The sequence below is a fragment of the Falco punctatus genome, assembly GCF_963210335.1.
Source record: "Falco punctatus genome assembly, chromosome: 2".
NCBI classification, from domain to species: Eukaryota; Metazoa; Chordata; class Aves; order Falconiformes; family Falconidae; genus Falco; species Falco punctatus.
The window spans coordinates 55,841,166-55,863,715 of NC_137581.1; the positions used below are offsets into that span (position 1 = coordinate 55,841,166).

The 22,550-nt window shown below is 41.2% G+C and overlaps 1 protein-coding gene across 2 annotated transcripts in view; it reads right to left on the reverse strand.

The window, feature by feature from the left end:
* The window catches only part of ABCC4 (ATP binding cassette subfamily C member 4 (PEL blood group)), a 167,568-nt gene that overhangs the window by 133,940 nt on the left and 11,078 nt on the right, over positions 1-22,550 (reverse strand). For both annotated transcript variants that reach the window (XR_013925943.1, XM_080374996.1), the window contains exons 2-4: positions 8,026-8,136; positions 5,692-5,812; positions 4,814-5,038 (exon numbers count right to left, since the gene is read on the reverse strand). Coding sequence is in view for 1 of the 2 variants with exons in the window: in XM_080374996.1 (XP_080231122.1) it covers positions 4,814-5,038; positions 5,692-5,812; positions 8,026-8,136 (457 nt within the window). In the remaining variant the exon portion in view is untranslated. The remainder of the gene's footprint in view (positions 1-4,813; positions 5,039-5,691; positions 5,813-8,025; positions 8,137-22,550) is intronic.

A 22,550-nucleotide genomic window follows, 5' to 3' on the forward strand; every position in this document is an offset into this window, starting at 1 on the left:
CCTTCTACACTTGCTAGAACAAAAACACAGTTTTGCAGCACAAGTAAAAAATAAACAAAATGTGTTATAAGTTTTCCTGTAACAGGAATAGTTCAGTCCTCAAAAACACTTCACATTTTTGGGTGGTGCACATCTACTTCTCCCTCTCCAGTTATTATTAGGATTCCTTTTTGATCAATAATCTAACCTGAAAAGCACTACTTGTTCCCAAAATATCATTCCAGCATTTTAAATCTGGTGCAAGAACATCAGACAAAGTACTATTCAAAGCATCATTTCAAACCAAGTGTCTTACATTTCTGGCACCTCACTGTTGCGTTACAAAGATAATAATCACAAAGAGAATCCCAACCCTTACTTCATTTAAACCAGCAGGCAGAAAAATTTAAAACCCCACCAAGAAATTCCTCTGATATTCCAATAATAAATCTAGGATACTAGGTATACGAGAGACAAGATTTAATTATTTGAAAAAATCATTATTCATACATCTGAAATCCTCCGCAAAGCTGCCTGCAGGTAATGCAGCCACAGCACATCCACATTTCTATCATGTTTACTCCATGCCACAGATCAAGGTTGATAAGCTCCTAGAAAACTGTTAGATATCCATAGACCATAACAATTGGAGTTCAAATTATGCATGTTTGAAGAAGTTGCCCACCAGGGTCTGTTTACAGCCTCTACTGCTACTTACTCCTTTAGAACACAGGCACATCTGGTACTTGAGGTCCACCTGAGCCACTCTAGGTATCTTGCCAGTGGCCCACAGCCTGGGTCTGTCTTGGACCCTCCACCTGAGTCACCACTCTGACCTATTCCCAGCCATTTCAGACACAGGCAGCAAGAACAGATTCAAAATGTATTTGCCCAGTTCATTTTGACCAACAATCTCGGGAGGAACCGTGCACTGGAGCCAAAAGCTGGGTGCTTGTCTGTGACTGATCTGTCTTCTCAGGGAAAACACAGCTGTTCCCATCCTCAGTGGTGATGCAATTTCAGTCTCTTCTTCCATTCCTGCTTCAAAACTACTTTTGAAGTAGCACTATTTTTAGATTTTTTGTTTTGTTTTGGGGGGTGGGGTGGTTGGTTTTTTGTTTTGTTTTGTTTAAGTGAAACAAGCCTTACATTTTCCTGGCTGTATGGATCTGTCTAGACTGCAAAGTATACAGAAGGAAATGGAAAAAATGGACAGAAAGCAGCAACAGTTTTGCTTATATAACCAATTTCTACCCAAAAGTCCTGTTTTGGTACTTTCCTTTTCTACTACATCTGAAACACAGCACCATTCGAGTTGCTATGAAGAAAATTAACTATCCCAGTCAAAGTTAGTACACTGTGGCTTTAAATACTGCTTTGCCCAAAACATTTAGGAATTCACTCCAAAGGTAAGAAATACTCCTGAAGATTATCTAGAGCCACACACCTTTTTAAAAAGCAACTGTAGTTCCAAATTACATTTTTTTTACATTTGCCAATTATCTGTCTGTTGTCAGCACAAAGATCTGCTTGATTTTCTCCATATAAATTTTCCATACAGGTCTATTTCCCAGCAAGTACCCTTTCTCAAGGAAAAAGGGTTAAATTATATGAACTAATGAGAGCAGTTTGTATGCTTGATGTCTTAGGTGAAACTTTTTTTCCCTCCATATGTAATTGCACAGGACTAATTTCAATTCTTTAATCATTCTTTGCCTTCCCTACTCCTATTTTAGTGTTTTAATCTCTTAATCTCTCCCTGCCCCAAAGAGTTAATACAAAAGCATGTCAAAAAGGGAGAACTGACCATAGAAAGGAATAATAAAACTGTTCAGTCAAATAAATCCTGACATCTTTTTGGCTGCTTTCTGTCTCAAGCAACTACTCCATAGCTTAAACTGCTTTAGTGTTTATTCTGAACCTCAAAGAGCTTCTAAAAGTTAAGTCTTCCAAAAAAAAAAAAAAAAATCAGCCTCCCATAAGCAGCCTTTGGTTTTAAGGCAGGAGATTGTGAGTCGTGAGAGATTCCATTTTCATTTTTGTTACAAGCTTTCTGCGTGAATCACTAATACTTCTTACCTGTCACAAAACATCTTGGAGTTTGAATACAGGGGGGTTGTAAATGAGATTTTAACTAAATGAAAAAAGGTCTAAAACTTAAGAATTACAAGCAATTGAAGTTCTCTATAAAGGATGCTCTCTCATCCAACCCATTCATCCTTGCAAATCCAAGTTTTTATTTACTACAGCAATTAATGAACACCACAAAAGTGCTGGTAAATTAGCATCCAGATTCTTTCAAAACTCTATATGAGGATAAAGAGAAAGTATGACCCATCTGTAAGCCTCCAATAATGAAGATAAATTATTAAAAAAGTTTATCAATGTTCTGCTGTGACCTCAGCCTTCACCCTCAGGAGTAAACATTTATGAGATGAGGTGAGATTAATCTTCCATTTAATCACATCTCTAGAAATAAGGGTGCACATTATGAACATTTCTTTTCCAAGCTTCCATGCTACTATCAAGACAGCAACAAACAACATTGCTATATACATATTTTATGAATTTCAAACTGTGTTATGATAATCAGTTTAGTAAATTAATACCTTAGAGATATGTTTATGTACAAGAAAGCAGTGTGCCATGTTAGAGCTGAGTTCCCAGAGGATAAATTTCCAAGGTATCAGAAGAGGGAGGAGAATAAATATGTGCACGAAAAGCAATCACCACTTACAATGGGGACATTTTTACTCTCCTGTACTGCTTAGCCCAAATCTCCACATGACCTATACCAGTAGTACAAGTGTTTGCCCTAAGTGATTGTACCTATGCTTAATGGTTAAAATAACATGGACTTCTTTCCATTCTAAAGAAACTTTACAGTTCTGATCCTTCAATTAAACTTCTTCGCTGAGGTAAGAATCAGTAGGTCACTATTAGAATAGCACTAAAGCTAGAAAGATAGGGCATTTTCCCTTTCAGCATCCCCCAGCAGGGGCTTCCTGCATGGAAGCCAAGATGGGCTCAATGGTTTGGATATTGCCAACAGCTTCAGAAGAGGGAAGCAGACATTTCCAACTGGTTTGCTTGCTTCCAAGAGCACACTAAGGCCAGCATTTCATCCTGGATGCCACTCAACTCCTTCCTGCAGGTAATATCCATAGCTTCTCTTGTTCCACCTTCCATCTGACAGTAGCCTTGGCTCCATCTGTAGCTAAGGACAGCTATTTCTCGATCAGGACACACAGACAGCAAAGAAAACACAGCTTACTGAACGTACATCCCTTCTCACCTGTATAGGCTTTAATGAAGGACTCCAGTACTCCCACAGTAAAACCAGTAACTGATATTAAAAAGCAGCTCTATCCTGCCATTAGGATTCAGCTTTATTCTGAACCGTGCCTCCTCTCCCCAGTCCTTTCTTTCTCCCCATCCCAGGCAGGAGGGATACTAAAGGTGCAGATGCTGAGCACCCAGCAGTACACAGTGTAGAGGAATTGTAAAAGAATGAAGGTAGATTAATTAACATTGATAATATACAGCTCTGGGCTGGCTTCAGGGGCAGTGGATTGGCTGACATGGATAATGTGCAGCTGTGGCTGGTTCCTGCTAAGTAGTTAAATAGCTCTAAGGACTGTATAAAGAAAGACCTAGAACAGGGGTCCTCAAACTATGGCCTGCGGGCTGGATACGGCTTCCCCCCCCCCCCAGGGTCCTCAACCTGGCCCCTGGTATTTACAGAACCCCGGCTGGGGGTTGGGGGGGGAAACCAAGCAGCCGCAGATGACTGCCTGCCACTTCATCCGCCTGCCAGCCCCCTGGTTAAAAAGTTTGAGGACCCCTGACCTAGAAGAAGCAGGAGGAGAAAGAGCACCCTGGATGTAGGAGAGGCCCCAGGAAAAGCAGAGAGAAGAAGGGGGCTCACATGAAGAGAGGCTGGCTGGAAGAGGAGCCAGGAGAAGAAAGAATCCAGATGCAGTGGAGGCAAGAAGCAGAGCAGACTGGCCTGCAGAGGATGAAGAAACAGCACGGACAGTAGATGAACCTTTGAAACCTTGTGGGGGATCGGTGGCTGTGCCGGGGCAAGGTGTGGGAACTGTTTATTGAAGTTAACCTGGTATGGGCTGGTCAAAGCCTTCTTGCAGCTGGCTAGTTTTGCTAGTGCTGTGACACCACAGTACCACTGCCCCTCCCCTGAACTAACCTGATGGATGCCCAGAGAGAGGGGGGCAGCCTCTCTGACCTGCAAAGGAGGCAACTCACTAGTTCTACAGCACTGCTGGAATAAAACATAAATATGTCCCACCATTAACCATAACAGGGGCAGGCAGGGTGAGACACAGAACAGTGAAGCAGTTCCCAGGTGACAGAGTGCTGAAGCAGATGGTGACAGCCAAGCACGATGTCCTCTGCTGGGATGCACCTGTAAGGCTGATTAACTGCCAGTGTTTCCTGGGAGTTCTGCCCCTCTCCTGTTTTATGCTGACTGCCTCTTACTGCTCCAGCACAGAATCCTTCCACCAGCAATGGGGAGGCCCCCCTCCAACAGCACAAGAGGCAAAAATCAGTAGCTCCTCCTAGGCTTTTTTATTTAATTCACCACTTCCACTAGGAGGACTGGAGTTGTCATTCAGACACCATATTACCAAAGAGAGAGCAAAAGCACATATATACACTTAAGGTCTGATACATACCAGCATGCATTACATTTCTACAAATTAGTAACTCTGATAGAACTGCAAGCATGAACATAACAAATAACTGTATATTTAAACTCCCCTAATGAAATAATTTTCAAATGCCAAATATACCTGTAAACAGGTTTGCTTACCTTCCGATAAATCATATGACACATAGCTACCCTCAGCTTCATGCCAGCCCGCTGTACATGATAGAAGTATAAGTGGTGCATTATAGCTAGAATAAGTGTACACACAGACAGGGCAGCAGCGTAGCAATATGCAATATTCAAAGCTTCCTCATTGGAGGAATTATATTTTTCAAAATAATTAATAATTTTTCCCAAAAATATTGGCTGAATTATTTTGAGGGTTTCCTGAAAGAAAGAGAAGGGGAAGAAAGTATTAACAATTTCATATCATACTATGCTACCCAAGTTTGTAACCAGACAAGAACCAAGTACTGCCTCAAGTCACATCCCATATTATTTTGTCATTACTGTGCTCTAAAATGTCAAGCCAATTTTTATCAACACATAATCCAAAAGATATATGTTCCACAATAAAATTTAACTGAATCTTTAAAAATAACTTTCTTAATTACCAGTAAAAACTTTGATGTTATAAGGATTGCATGAATATATATTACACTGCCATTTTTAACAATGACAGTGTGTCCTTCACAGCCATTTACATACAGCAAAAAAAACTTTTTTCTATTGGGCACCCTCCTCAGATACATAAAATATAGCTAAGCCTTACAAAGCAAGTCAGTGGCTTGTAATGTCTCAAAAATATTCCACTGAAATCAGCTCTTTGTTCTACATCAAAATCCCACAGTTACAACTCAATTTTTCAGTCTCTGCGGGGCTATAGCTCTGTTTTACTTTTCTGAGAGAGTACATGAACATTACAGGTTCTCTGAACAGCTCAGCCTGAAGTCACCGGTATGTATCATGCAATCTAAGAGGCCAAGTTTCACACTGCTGTTAGCTAAGAAGTATGATGTATGACATTTGACACCACTTACCTCAATCATTGTGAAAATTCCAAAAACTAAATAGGATTTCCAGTAACAAAGAATAATGGCTTTTGTTAAATGTGGTGTTTTTCCTCTCTTTTTTGCTTTTTGCACCTCTTTATCCCAGTACCTGACAAACAAAATGCAAGTATGCTAGAGGACAGAAGTAAAATCACAAGGCAATTACCTGGAATCAAATACTTTCAGACTTACAGCCAGATTGCCATGATCAATTTTATATAACAAAACAAAAATATAAAACAAGTTAAGAAATAGTTATTTTTCTCATTCACATAAATAGGTAGTACTTAGTATTATAGGCCTATTTGCTCTTGTATAATCACAAACAATTCACCACCATTGACTACTATATACTTTTGACACATTTGCCAATGAGGAACCCTTTCTTTCCATCTTCTCTCAGTTCAGACAGTCACTCACCTTAGTTAAGAGCCTATTATCATATGATCTCCTGACTACAGACTAAACTGAGACAGCACAAAGTGTCTTTATCATCCTATCAGCTCTGCATTTCCCCAGAAGGGTTGTGAGAACAATCTTTTCTGATGTTTTCTGCTGTCTGGCTCTTTCTTTTTTCTCCTATGTGCTTCAATGAGGACAAGCAGTTAGGGCACAAGAGCAGGGGGAACTGTCTGCAGCAATTTTGTCACTTAACACTCCACACATCTCTCTGAAGGCAAGGATTACAGCAGCAGAGTGGCAAAGACCTTTGCATTACCACGTGTCTGCCCACAAGTAGGAAACAATCTGTTCACATTAAAATCAGAGACAGTAATAACAAGCTTGATTTTAACAAAATATCAGAACTTAAGCAGACTTCTTAAAGCCCAGCGTTGTCAGACAGGATATTCCCCCTTGTTTCTGGAGGCTAAATATTTTCTGCCAGACTCTCTGACCTTGCTAGTTGGAGGGCTGAAATAAGTCTAAGGCATGAAAGCCGAATTATTTTGCAACAAAGCATACAAGTTTGAAGCATGCAGTATGGACAAGAAAACTTTTTTTATTATTTTTATAATCTTTGTAACAAAAAAAAAAAAAAAAAAAAAACAAAAAAAGCAGGGTAATATTATTGCCTAAATGCTTCAGAATCAGAATTGAACCTGTGTAGGTTCTGGGGGGTTTGCTGGCCCAACAGAAAAGGCTGCTTCCTTAGGTGACTATTTCTGAATTAGATTCTCTGCTTCTTGGCCAAGTAGGCTGAAGAATTAAAAACCACTCTGTATGTCGCATGCTGTATCTTCTACCATTTCCTGACTCATGGAACATATGAGTGTTTACAGTAAGAATCACTGAAAAGAGTACATCTTCCTCCCACAGCAAATTCCCTGAACTGCTTCAAGACACAACCATGGAATTTGGCAAAGCTATCCAGCTACAAAGATGTTAAAAGCTGCACTCCTATGAGCTGATCGCTGGCTCTCTTTCTTCAGTTAATTTGTCCAGATCAGGATGATGTAAGACCTGGCCATAACCTTTCATTTTTCTGGATTCTTTTTACTTCTTGAGTAGCCTCTCATTCCAACCATTTAGGAAAGTTGATTTGTTCTACCTTCAGCATAAAGGCAAGAACAGCAAGGCCACACTTCCTTAATACAGAGGTCACCTTTCACTAGGAGACACTTCTTCCTCTAATTATATTTAATAAAAGATTATTTGAAGACAAAACCCTTCTCTATTGTAAAGTCAAGACAACTTACATAAACTGTTATTCTTCCAAGGTATTTCACTATTAAAAGAAAAAGAGACATCCTCCTGGGTCCGTAACAACATGAACTGGTACATAGTCCATGAAAGTATTTATAACAAAATAAAACCACCTCCTAGATTAAAGCTTTTAGATGTCCAAAGCATTTTATCCACTTTACCAGAGTGGCATATTTTCAAAATACACTTAATTCAGTTCATGCTCAAAACCAAAAACAAAGAAAAAAACCTAGAACTTTTCCCCCACTTTTAAAAAGAGAAATTTAAAAAGTTTCCATAGTTATTCTACCACAGGCCATAAGATTCACATTAATTTATTAAGGATTACTGCAGTAACAATTACTGAAAAGTCGTCTTTTCCAAGCATTCTGCAAAGTGTCAAACTAATTATAAATGACATAATAGAAATACTCTAATGCATTTTCATTATGTATAACTTGAAAAAATTAAAATGTTTCCATAGTAAACAAGTTCTAGATATTACTCTTAATTCTTCAGCATTTTTAATAGTAGACCTTGATAAACTTTATAACAACCTCTTAATTTCAGAATAGGAATAAGACTCTCACCTTTACCAGCAGAAATACAATGAAAGAGAACAATTACTTTTCTCCTTACCACTGCAATTCCTCTCCAAGCTTCTCTGAGGAATCTTCTGGCAGCACTTTATACATATCATCTTCTTCAAGCTTCCGTTTATGGCCAATAATAAATAAGGGATTTAACCACCTGTATTTAAATACAAATTATTAATAAACTGATCAGCAGACCAAAAGAGTAATTTCTTTAGATATTACTTTACCCTTTTCTTCCCTCCTTGTCTCCTGCATTGCTCAACATCCAGACGTTTTACTGCACTTTTCTCTTAACTAAGAATTAAGTCACCCCCATTTTACTGATGGGAAAACATTTCCTACTTCCTAAAGCTGTTTATGCCCCATAACACCTTACTCTCAGGCATCCAGACAACCAGGACAACTCTTCCTGGCCTTAAGGCAACTGTTTTCTTAGTGTTTCCTTTATATCTAAGAAAAATTAGCATTCCTTTAAATATTTAGGAGAAAACAGAACTTAATCCAACTATTAAAATATGGACAGAGTTGTAAATAAAATTATAATACATATTAAAGACTTTTCTTGTAACTAGCATGGCTGTTCAATTACATGAAGAAAAAAACTAACGGCTGTTCAAATGCCATCTTCACAAATATTAAAGGTCAGTAATTCAAAGACAACCACTCAAATGTAAAAATGGGTAAATAATGGATTATTTCTAGAACTGATCTTACCCGTATTTGGAAATATAAACAAAAAGCACACTGTCACAGTGTGTAGGTTCAAAAAAGGAAAGTATTATCTAACAGCTCAGTTTCCTTGGCGGACAGGTATTTGGAAGTATTCTATGAGAACACTTTGAAAACAAACTGTAATAGTGCAACCATAGGTTTGTTGGAAAACACAATATTTTATTACATCAAATAACACTGCCATGGAACAGTAAGACCAGCTTTTATGCACCTAGTTCTTTCTTAAAACCTGAACTACAGGTCAAGGAAGTCCAAAAAGTTTCAGTTGGACGCCACAGGGCAGACATGCATGGCAGAAAGCACAAAAATGACAATTAAGACAGAACAAAAGAGAGTGACACCTCTGAAACAGGTGCAGAATCATAGAATAGAATCATAGTATCATTTAGGTTGGAAAAAATTTCTGAGATCATCAAGTCCAACCCAGGACTGCCAAGTCCACCACTATACCATGTTCCTAAGCACCACATCTAGGCACTTTTTAAACACCTCCAGGGATGGTGGTGATTCCACCACCTCCCTGCACAGCCTGTTCTGCTTGACCACCCTTTCAGTGAAGACATTTTTGCTAATATCCACTCTAAACCTCCCCTGGTGTAACTTGCAGCTGTTTCCTCTTGTCCTGTCACTCATCATCTGGGAGAAGAGACATACCCCCACCTGCCTACAACCTCCTTTCAGGTAGTTATAGAGAGCAATAAGGTCTCTCTGCAAGTCCCCTCCAGACTAACCTACCCCAGTTCCCTCAGCCGCTCCTCACAGGACTTGTGCCCCAGACCCTTCACCAGCTCCGTTGCCCGTCTCTGGACACGCTCCAGCACCTCAGTGTCCCTCTTGCACTGAGGGGCCCAAACCTGAACACAGGATTCGAGGTGCGGCCCCACCAGTGCTGAGTGCAGGGGGACAATCACTGCCCTGGCCCTGCTGGCCACACTGTTTCTGACACAAGCCAGGATGCTGCTGGCCTTCTTGGCCACCTGGGCACACTGCTGGCTCATGTTCAGCCGGCTGTCAGCCAGCACCTCCAGGTCCTTTTGTGCCAGGCAGCTTTCCAGCCACACTGCCCCAAACCTGTAAGTGGTGTGTTTCCCAAGTGCAGGACCCAGCATGGCTTTGTGGGAACAGGGGAGTTAAGGAACTTGCAGTTTGCCACTTCCTTTGTCTCTCTACTGAACCCATGATACTTGGAGTCGTGGTTGAACCCTGGCTTGCAACTAAGCACCACGCAGCTGCTCACTCACTTCCCCCACAGTGGGATGGGGGAGAGGATCGGAAGAGTAAATGGAGTAAATGGGAGAAAACTCATGGGTTGAGATAAAGACAGTTTAGTATGGAAAGCAAAAGTCACCCACACAAGCAAAGCAAACAAGGAATTCATTCCCTGCTTCCCACGGGCAGGCAGGTGTTCAGCCATCCCCAGGGAAGCCGGGCTCCGTCACACGTAACGGTTACTTCGGAAGACAAACACCATTACTGTGGGTTGTGCCCCCCTTTCTCCTTCTTCCCCCAGTTTATATGCTCAGCATGACGTCCCATGGTATGGAATATCCCTTTGGCTGGTTCAGGTCACCTGTCCTGGCTGTGTCCCCTCCCAGTTTCTTGTACCCCTCCAGCCTTCTCGCTGGCAGGGCCTGAGAAATTGGAAAAGTCCTTGACTCAGTATAAACTTACCCAGCAACAACTAAAACCATCAGTGTGCTATCAACGTTGTTCTCACACCAAATCCAAAACACAGCACTGTACTAACTACTAAGATGAAAATTAACTCTATCCCAGCTGATACCAGGACAACTGGTTTCCAGAAGAAATGTGGATTTTGGCTCTCAGGCTTGTTTCCCACATGAACTTTCTCTGTTGGTCAACATGATCTGAGCCAACAGGTCAGGGATGGACCTGTTCTGGAAAAATTACTCTTGCACTCACAGAAAGGTATTTGTCTGAGGTCAATTGCTTGTGAAAGTTCATAACTGCTGTTCAGTTTCTGATGCTTAATTATCCCCTGACTTCACCAATGCAGTTTTTAAAAGAGCACCTGGTGCCCCAGGTGAAGTGTATTATTTTCTGTGAGAATTCAAAACTGGGATGGTTTACAATGAGGGCATTTATTTATTCACAACCACAACAGTGATTACGAATACTCATCAACTAGCTTTGCATTTCTTGCTCGGGCACGTTACAATTAAATTTTGTACACACTGTCTTATAAGGAGTTCGTTGTTTGTTTTAAAGAGGGTGGAGGGGCAGACTGAACCCTAGAAGAAGAGGCTCAGAGAGTTTCTTCAAAGATAGAACTGTTTCAAAAAACATTTTCACAGGCTCCATGGCACAACTGCATGTAACAAATGGGATTAATACTGTTTTTCCTTCACTCTTTAGCATGTGTGACTCATGCAAAAATTAAGCCTCTATCCTTAGAGTAGCATCTTTGATGCCTAACAGCCCTTTTAAACGCTTGGAGTGAGTACAGAAGATGTGTATATGTGAGCTGTTAAGTCCACAATGCATGTTAAAGGTACAATTAGGAACAGAAAGTACTTGTCAGACAAGTCTGTTGCTTGATCAAACAGGGCCCAAATCACTGCCACAACTTCCCTACAGCTCCTGAGAAAATGTCTGAAAGATCAATTGTGCAGAGGAGCTTCTTCCTGATTTGACACCATGATCTGTTCCATTGAAACATTTCTTCTTTGGCCTCAGTTTTTGCTGTCGACCACAGGTAAAAAGCAGACATGAGGCAAATAATCTCAAGGCCATTCAAGTCACTTCTGCCTGCTGGACAAGAAAGACTCCATTTGCTGCAGGACAGACAGTTACAGGAAAGATTCGCAGACTTCAGTTCACACATGTGGCCAAAACCAAGCATTCCTCCTCTTGCAACATCAGTATTATCATACAGTGTGCTCCATAAACAAGTCTCCTTTCTGACAGAAAAGGATAGAGAAGTTATCTTCTCCAATTCCTTTAGCATTAGAATGAGGATGAGGCAGCCCTTTTCAGGAAAATACAGAGATCGATCCTTCTCACAGCTATGGAAACAGTTACAAGATTGCACTAGCTCCCTACTGCTGCCAGGGTGACGAAAACAAAAATCATTCTGACATTTAACAAAGAGCATAAATAGGATATTTATTACAGAATCACAGAATGGCTGAGGTTGGTTAGAAGGGAACTCTGGAGGTCATCCAGTCCAACCTCCCTGCTCGAGCAGGACCATCTAGAGCTAGTTGCCCAGGAACATGTCCAGACAGCTCCAAGGATGGAGACTCCAGAACCTTTCTGGGCAATCTGTGCTAGTGCTTGGTCACTCTCACAATGGAAAAGTGTTTCCTGATGTTCAGTGGGAACCTCCTGTGTTTCAGGTCATGCCCGTTGTCTCTTGACCTAACCCTGGGCACCACCGAGACCCACTTTACAACCCTTCCTTCAGGTGTTTATGTACATTGATGAGATCCCCCTGAGCCTTCTCTTCTCCAGGCTGAACAGTCCCAGCTCTCTCAGCCTCTCCTCATAGGAGAGGTGCTCCAGTCCCTTCATCATCCTTGTGGCCCTTCGCTGGACACTCTCCTTTATGTCCATGTCTCTGTTGTACTGGGGAGCCCATAACTGGACTCAGGACTCCAGGTGTGGCCTCACCAGTGCTGAACAGTGCTGTCCATTATCGGCGTGTAGCAGAATGCACAGAGGAAAATACAAGACACTTTAAAAATATACCTAAATACACACTTAAAAAAAATAAACCAAAGCTTTTAACGTTACTCTGTAGAACACCATTCCACCGTTCCTTTACTTACGCTTTTCAACATATGGTGAAAAACCACAACCAGGCCACAGGAAGAAAAATGCTTCTGTTGAGGGTGACTGCTGTATCCTGATGTCAGTTTGATTCAGTACAACAGCCAACAGCAGCAGAAAGTGCAGACCAGAGCTGCATCATAGTCCACTTGCAAAGGACCCAGATGATAACCATCTCCAGTCTGTAAGATTGCTACAGCCAACCTCTCAAAAAATTTCCTGATGATACACCTACCCCACTGAGTTCTTAGATTTGTAGCAAATCCCTTCTGTCCCCCCATCTCCATACCAATCAAGTACTGTACATGCTATGAGACTGTATTTCCAAATCAAGTAGCAGATGGAGACAAAAGTGCAAGGTAAAAAACTGCCAAAAATCTCAGGGGTTTCGGACTATTACTTCCAGTGAGACCTAGTGCAAATTCAGGTTTTCTCACATTTTTCCATAGTTAAAACCGTAATTTTGAAAACAGTAATGTATTGCACTACAACCTCTATGTTAACATTAAAGAATGCAAGGAAAACCAATCTAGAGTATGCAGAAAACTGTGGGAACTCAATTTGTGACTCATTATAATGGACAACATGGCAAAGACTCAGCAGAAGCCCGCAAGTTTTTGTAGGGTTAGGAAAAAAAATGCAGAAAAAGAAGCAAAAACCTAAAAAAATCACCCACTGTTGAGCTTTCTTACTACTTTCCCCACAAAACACTCATCTTCAATAGCTACTGCTATGGAGGTCTTAGGAGTGTAAAAGCTTTTAACAGTATGTTGTGTTACTATGGACTGTACTTGAATAACTTTAGAAAAAGGTTAAACAATTTTCTTTTCAAATTACACTTAGTGCTTAAAGAGCTTTCAGCCCAAGAATGAGGTCTTTATTTATCCACTGCAAATTCTCAGTAGGGCAAGAACATGTCAAGTTTCACCATATCCCTGATGCGTCCTGAATGCATATTCCGTCATTAAAGTAACAAATTCCACCAGGACGCCACATGCAGATTACACCATGTGGAATTCTCTGCACTTACAGCAGAACTGGATCCAATCTATCTCACACAGCCCACCGTTACTCGAGTCACACACTGCCAACAAGTAAAAGAACCAAGCCCTTCTCTTACCTGAAGGCTCAGTTAAATTAAAGACTGCTGTAAGAGTACTGTTAAAGGAAGCTGGCAAATAAAGCAATGGCTACATAAAAAACATCCCTGAAACCTCAACTTAACCATACAGGAAGACTATTTGTTAGAGTGGTATGTCTTTTGTCCAAACAGAGATCAGCTAACACTGGTATCTTCAAGGGGGGATAAAAAAAAAGCCCACAGAAAAGTAGAACTTGTTATGAACAGAAATACATATAGTGATGCAAACCACTCCTCTTATCCCACGGATGGACATAAAATGGACTACCAGTCTATTGCCTCAAGAAAGAGAGAAGCGATGTGGCAAGGAGGAAAGACTTGCACCTCAGTCCCACATTTCTGTATTTTCTTCTGAAGAAGCTGTTCAACTTAAATAAAAATAGGACCACTTAATCACTGTCTTCTCTTTCCCCAGGTATCTTCCTGTTTGCTAAGAATTTTGAAAAATTATTTGGTTCTTGCACATCACCTCATTTTAGTCATTCTTTCAAAACACAGGGTTCACATGATGCCTTCCAAAGAGCTTAGCCCAAATTTTTGCTAGCATGAGCTACACATAAAACTGTGAATATCTGGAAGAATCCTGAGTACCTTCTGTTCGGCTGGGAATGCCTCTGTTCTATCAAGGCGATTAGCTGATCAAAGACATCAGTCTGGAAAGAAGCCCAGAATTAGTCCCTGTTACTGCCAGAATACTGATGTCACTAGGAATACAGATTAAAAATAAATCAAAAAATCACTCCGTAACCTGGTACAAACCCAAGAGATAGCCAACTGCAAAACTGTAACTCACTGCTCTGACCCCAAAAAGCTTTCCACCTCTACAGCAGTACCTTGGGCACTGATAAAAAAAGAAAGTGATTCATTTCTGAAACAGCAGATACACAAAGGCCACAATATAAACACTCACTTCCTGCATTTCCCTACTCCTGGACCCTGACATTACACACCCTGTAACATTACAACATAGTCAACCAGCCACAATTCACTTGGTTGTTCAGGAAAGTGCAATTTTTACCAGCTGTAATTAGAGCAACTCCACCAGGATTTTGGAAAGCCTCTAAGGTCTGCAGAAAAAGCTCAGACAGACAGTTTTTTCTTACCCTTGTAAGAGAAGCAAGACTTCAAGGGGAGGTCTCAAGTCATCCCCTTCTGACTGTGTAAGACAGCCAGGCCCTGCCATCTCAAAGGCAGGGCCATTATGCAATCAGAATAGCCATGCTACTCTGTTTCATACATGAAATAAAATTTCCTAAATGAGAAAGCTTTTCAATTAGGTTTGCTAGCATCCCAAAAGAATTTCCTTTCAGTCAAGGAAGAAAAACATTACAGATAGGTACATTAAACTAATAGCCATGTCCAGCTCAACTGGTTTATTAACCCAGGGACGGGACCTACTGTACCCTGGATTTACATTATGTCCTGCCTGCAAATGCTCAAAAAAGTACCATTCTCACACTGCAGAGCAGGCTTGCAGAGCTTTCTAGAAACCCATGCATGTACTGCAAGTTCTCCATAAACTGAGAGTTCGTCATAAAACATCAGCCGAGAAGCATATGCAATTATGTTACAAAGCTGACATAAATTAAAAACATCCCAAAATAATGGATGTTTTTGTTAGGGCCCTGGGTGCACCCCAGGCTTCAATTGCCCTTAGTCCCACAACAAGTTGCACCACAGTCATTCATTAACACATTACATACAGTATCCTCCTCTGTGCAAGTGCAAAATTTTGCTCACACCAGCTTCACAAAAGCCCTTGTTTTATCACTAGCCATCTCAGAAAAAACAGACTACATGGACTACTTTCCTAAATAGAATTTTTTTTCCTTTTGTCATTATAGGCAAAAGTTTAACTTCTTGGTAATTTTAAAGTACCCAGTCAAAGCCACATCCTGTATACGCTCATCAACTACTTCATTTAAGGAGGTGATTTATAAACAGCATTTTCCCCATTCCTCTTTAGCCTATTTGTCCATTACAGTACAAGCATCATCTGTTTACACTCAATGTCCAGTTATTTTTCAACAGTTGCACAGGAGAGTCTTTGTTTACTCAAATTCTTCCATAACAGTAGGATTTCGTCTCCCTGAGCAGCTTGGAAGCACTACTTCAACTACTAAGCTGCAAAGCAGCATGTATTTCTTTCTCTTTATTCACCTACTTTGGAGCTGGGGTTTTTGTGACATAAATGGGTTTCCTCACAGGACCTTTTGATTATAAATCCACATTGGTTATCCTCCATGGCTTACCTCAGGTGTCTACCTACTTCATTGTACTGTTCATTTCCCACTGCTCTCAGTTTGGAGGAGCACTGCTGGGATAGGATGTACAGACAGAAGGACACACACTGACAGTCTCCAGTGTTATTTTGCAATAACTCATAAATTTCACAACAGTTTGTATCATCATGTGATGATTTTTTAAAACAAAATCCTATCTCTATTTCAGATGCTTGCCCATCCTCTTCAGTAAGCTGCCTTTTCCCACTTACCCTTACTAAGGCAGTCATCTACAATTTATAAAGTAAACAGAGTAAGTTCTGGTACTTCTTCAGATACTTTTCAACTGGTGTTTTGGTTGCAGCTTCCCTCCCCAGCTTACTGCGGCTTAAACCATAGGAAAAAATAGGAATACAATGAAATTACTTCAAAGCAGTATTAACTCAGAAACGCCCTTCAGGCTTCCAGTTCCAATGCCAAACTGTATTAACCTTTGATACTTAGCTTCATCTCATCTTCCAAGCTGTTGCTTTTTCACAGCATAGTGTAAGCAGCTAAATTGCTGAATATCCACCTTCTGATGCTGACGGTAACTCAACTGGTATTTGATTGGATTTATTGCAGGCTACTTTCGTGCTGTTCATCTATCCTGCATCAGCCAGGTATGAAATACTTGCTTACTCTAACATTCTTCCTGATGTTGCAGATGGCAAGTAATACAAACAGGACAAGGGAAAGTGGGGGGAAGGGGCCAGGTGGGGCAAGGGGAAAGCATACTTTCTGCAAGGCCTGGAAGCAGGGAATGGAGGAGTGGCATCACCTGTACCCATGGCACTAAGACTATCATTAAAATACTGATTTCAAACCCAGCATCCACATGCCAAGAAGAATATCCAAAATACCAAAGATCTGATGCACAGGTCTGAAGATTATGCCTTGTAACAATAAATTTCAGTACAAGCTATTTATTGAAGTAGGGCCTAAGTAATTACATAAAGCGAAGGGAAAAGCATCTTTTAACTTTGCAGAAGAGAACAGATCATCCAAACAAACTTCTAATCTCAAGTTAGTTACTACTGAAAAAACTTAGTTGGAGTGGGCATTCAAAAATGCATCTAAAAACTGTGTTATAGCTAACACATATGTTTAATAGAAAAAAGCAACCAACCAACAACAACAACAAAAAAGGCTCAAACCCTGAAACCAAAGTTATGCATAAAGTCTAGTTGATCACAATGGTCTATGATTTCAATTTCCAAAAGAAAATGCAAATGCTGAAACCTAACGGTAGCATTTTCTGCATTAACTTCCTTTCTGACAGTAATGGAAATAGGAAGAATTAAAATCATCTCTGGAGTTCACGCTGGTATTCAAGTGGCTGGGGGCCAGGAATACAAAAAAAAAAAAGAAAAAAGAAAAAACGGTTGGTCTTGTTAACCTTCCACTCCCAAAATCTAATTGTATTATCTCTCTCCTCCACTCTACTTGAGGCCTTGTAGAATATTCTAGAAAGGGGGGGGGATTGATTTTTGGAAAAAAGAAAAACCAGCAGTACAGAATAATCCTAATTTTGAAGTTTTGCAGGAATTATGAGGGACATTTTCTCTCATCAATGCTACAACATACTTTACATAGGGAATTCCAAAGGCAAACAGCCTCAGTGTTTCATTATACTGAGTTAATCTATTGCATACCTGAGCACAGATATTTACTGTAAATAGCAAATGCTAACATTCTGATAGTTAACACACATTTGCCCTAGCCAATACAATCTATTTAGCACTCTTTAACCACATATTTTAACTTCACTAGGTCATAAACCATGATTATCAAATATTATTTTCTTCCACATAATACAGCTATCTTGCAATTAAACAAGCAAAACTTAAAAATGAATGCAGTATTCAAGAGACTTTTTCTGGTTTCAGCTGGGATAGAGTTAATTTTCATCTTAGTAGTTGGTGCAGTGCTGTGTTTTGGATTTGGTGTGAGAACAGCGTTGATAGCACACTGATGGTTTTAGTTGTTGCTGGGTAAGTTTATACTGAGTCAGGGACTTTGCAGTTTCTCAGGCCCTGCCAGTGAGAGGGCTGGAGGGGCATGGGACATTGGGAGGGGACACGGCCAGGACAGGTGACCTAAACCAGCCAACAAGGTATGCCATACCATGGGACGGCATGCTGAGCATATAAACTGGGGGAAGAAGGGGAAAGGGGGGCACAACCCACAGTAATGGTGTTTGTCTTCCGAAGTAACCGTTACATGTGACGGAGCCCGGCTTCCCTGGGGATGGCTGAACACCTGCCTGCCCGTGGGAAGCAGGGAATGAATTCCTTGTTCTGCTTTGCTTGCATGCACAGCATTTGCTTTACCTATTAAACTGCTCTTATCTCAACCCCTGAATTTTACATTCCTTCCCGATTCTCCTCCCCATCCCACTGGTTCGAGGGTGAATCAGCAGCTGTGTGGTGCTTTGTTGCCAGCTGGGGTTAAACCATGACAGTCCTTTTTGGCACCTAACATGGGGCACAAAAGGTTCAAGATAACAACAGATTTGATTGGAACGTACTAGTTTGAATTTATAGCTGTTATTTCTGTTTAGCTATTAAGGGGCAGGTTTCTGTGCTTGCTATGGGGCTTGCTTGCCTTACTGTATATTAGAGTCTACTGCTCATTAGTGGCTGCTTTTTGCTTTTGCTGCTTGCTGTACTGCTTATCATCTTACTGTTCTGTGCCCAGGAACATTTTGATAACAGCAATGGCGATGCGCTGGGGCTGGCAGGTGGCCAGGGCATCGCTGCTGTACTGGACAAGCTGGAACTCCAGCGTGAACTCGAGTCAAAGGGACTGTGACCTGTGGATGAGTCCGTGTGGGAGCAGGACACCCCAGAGTTCCTGTAGCCATGAATAAGTCCATGCACGAGCAGGTATATCTCAGAGTGTCTGTGGCCGTGGTTATGTCTGTGCCGCAGCAGGTATGCCTCTGAAGGAATTGTGGCCCAAGGGCAAGTCCATGCTGCAGACTGTACACCTTGAAGTATCTGTGGCTCTGGTTAAGTCTATGCTACAGCAGGTACACTTTGAAGTGTCACTGGCTGTACGCGAGGTCATGATCAAAGCATGTGGCCATGGATAAGCCCACGACAGAGCAGGTACAACCCTGGAGGGATTGCAGCCAGGGTAAGGCCATGCTGGAGCTGATTACTTCTGAAGGGACTGTGGCTGTGGGTAGGGCCACAGTGGAGCAGGTCTATGGTCATGGCCCATGGATAAGGCTGTGTTGGAACAGGTGCACCTTGAAGTGACTGTGGCTGTGGATGAGTCTGTGCCGCAGCAGGGATACCCCTGGAGAGACTGTGGATCATAGCTGTGGCTCCTCTTGGAGCAGGTACAACCACAAGGGACTGCAATCTGTAGATAAGTTCAAGCTGGAGCAGGGACAAGGGGAGAAGTTCATTGCAATATTAAGCCCTATGGACTGGTCCAAAGGGACCAGGGGTGGAGATTGTAATGGATATACCCTTAAATTGTAACCCATGATTTGAGTTTCACGTTATAGGAATTACTAGAGCAGAAACCACCAGAACCATGGGAGGACAAGCCTTACAAGACGCAGTGCAAGTGCAGCAGCGACCCGAGCTGAGCTGGTTTTGGTGCCCAATGAACCCATGCAACATACCACCTTCTCTTCTGAGTGACCACCATAACAGACGGAGCCCAAAGCCATGGACTAAATGAACTCAATCGACATCTGTGGACATTTTGTAGACATTTTTACAGGGGTGGTCCACAGACTAGGGGAATGATACCTGTGAATTCTGTCAAAGGATGGGAAGGGTGGCTGTAGTGGAAAGTGTGTCATGACGTAAATGGTATGGAATAAGGGGTGTATACTGTCCTGGTTTCAGCTGGGATAGAGTTAATTTCTTTTTAGTAGCTGGTGCAGTGCTGTGTTTTGGATTTGGTGTGAGAACAGCGTTGATAGCACACTGATGGGTTTAGCTGTTGCCAGGTAATGTTTATGCTAAGTGAAGGACTGTTCAGTTTCTCAGGCCCTGCCAGTGAGAGGGCTGGAGGGGCACGGGACATTGGGAGGGGACACGGCCAGGACAGGTGACCTGAACCAGCCAACAAGGTATATGCCATACCATGGGACAGCACGCTGAGCATATAAACTGGGGGAAGAAGGGGAAAGGGGGGCACAACCCACAGTAATGGTGTTTGTCTTCCGAAGTAACCGTTACGTGTGACGGAGCCCGGCTTCCCTGGGGATGGCTGAACACCTGCCTGCCCGTGGGAAGCAGGGAATTAATTCCTTGTTTTGCTTTGCTTGCATGCACAGCATTTGCTTTACCTATTAAACTGCTCTTATCTCAACCCCCGAATTTTACATTCCTTCCTGATTCTCCTCCCCATCCCTCTGGTTCAGAGGGTGAGTGAGCGGCTGCATGGTGCTTAGTTGCCAGCTGGGGTTAAACCATGACAAGACTGAATGACTCAGATTTGACGACAGGATATTAAATATCTGATAAATGAACAAACAAGGCATGATCTTTTAAAAAAGTTGTAGGTATGATTTGTGGTCTTCTTTCAATCAGGAGGGAAAAAAAAAGTAAGTGTGATTTCATTCTTTGGACATTGAAAATGAGTTTTCTGTTCATCCAAACTGAAGATGCTTACATATTTCTTTAGTTTCTTACAGTATGCAATCATCCAGCACCAATAGGTCAATAAAAGAAAAAATTAGCTACCTCAGAAATCTATACAGTGGCATCTGCTAGAAATCATCACTAATCTCAGGCATTGCCAGTGGGAATTCACAAGGTATCAGGCAAGATCCCAGGCAAACCACACAGCCTGATGCTGCTTGATATTTTCATTTGTTACCTGCCTCACAGACAAATCTATTCACTGACATTGTAAGGAACACAGATCAGTTTTAACAGTGGCACTGATGGACTCCAGCTGGAACTTCCAAGAAAGGTGATGAATTCTTTCCCTAACCTCTTTCAGTGCAAGTCAAGATACACTTTTGAAGACAGCCAAGTTACAGGACTAAAATGCAGGTGACACTTAGGCTTACTCAGAAGTCCAACTAAATCAGTCAGTGGTTCTTCCAATTCTAAGCTATGCAGTGAGAGAGAAGGAAGAAGTTAAGTAAAGCACGTCGTTATTTACACTGCTACAAAAGAGGTACATGACATGATTGCATTTGGCCAAACAGCTACATTTTGGCAGTCATCACTGAAAAACTCACCCAGTCAGTTCACACATAAATCCAAAGGTAAATATTTGTATTTTTTTACTCTTCTCCCACTACACTCCAAGTTACAGCTGTGAAGAAGACAGGGGTTTTGTCATTTTCCCTAAAGCACGTGCTTAGTAAGCCAAGAACAATGCTGTCAGACACCAACAGGTAATGACAAACCAATAGTTTGTTCCTTGGAATCGTAACTGTGCAGATGCCTTGGAGCAAGTTTTCAGTTTGTGTTTTAACATTGTTATTGTAATGGCAGTTGCCACACATCGAGTGATGATGTAAAAAGGCATCCAGCCTAGGATGCTGACAGCATCCAGTGCTCCAAAGGAGCTGAGAATTTGTCATAGTCACAATGAGTCTGTTACAGATAAGTAATCACTATTATAATTTAAAATAATTTATACATGTATGAAATTTAGCAGGACTTCAATTTCTTTTACTTCTCTGAACAGAAACACGGAATACCCTTTTCCAGGGTGTTCCAGCCTGCCCTCCTCACATTATTCATGGGCCAAGAGTTACCCAGTCTTTAAAATATTTAATCATAGCCCATGTTTTGTAACTTTCCACTGTAATAGATTCAATGTCTGAACAAGAGACTGTGTAAAAATTCAACTGCTGTATAACTAGAACATCTTTGATAAATAAAGGGAGAAAATGCTACAAGCAAATAAAAATATACCTGCTACTTAATGAACATGCAAGCTTAAAGATGGGTTAATAGTTAGAAAAGATAAACACTCTTACTGTGTATAGTGATTAATTTAATAATACCCACCCACCCTCCATAGCAGGAAAAAAGATGAGAACAGCACTTTTCACTAACTGCATAAAGCATGGAGTGTAAGGCTTTTTAAACTCAAAACACTTCCTATGACAGAATAGCTGTTCAAACATGAAAAACATTGGAATAAATTATCTCTTTCTTGGAGAGATCTAAAACCAAAACCAAATCCTATCCACCCTTCAAAGCCCTCATTCTCACCAGCAAGTTGAGCCACTCTTAAAATAAAAAAACCAACCAACCAAAAAAAAAAAAAACAAAAAACCCCCCCAAAAACAAAAACCATCCCAACAAAACATAGATGAAGCAAATCAGAAATATACCTGAGCACTGCTAACTCTGTAACTGACCTACCAGCCAGAGCTTAAACAAGTTTGGTGAGCATGGGAGCTTGTGATTCTAAAGATCAGTAGTTACAGTAACATCTGGAACATCCAGAACAACAATTTGGGCTTTGATAATCCTGTGTTCATACAGATAATTCAGTGAGAGATACGGAAAACAAGAGTATTTTGCAACTGCCCTGATCGTCATACTTCTGTCACAAACAGTTTTTTTATCCTTCTAACATCCAGACTAACATTACACAAGGGATGCATTATAATAACAATATTCACACACAATCCAGATGCTCCTC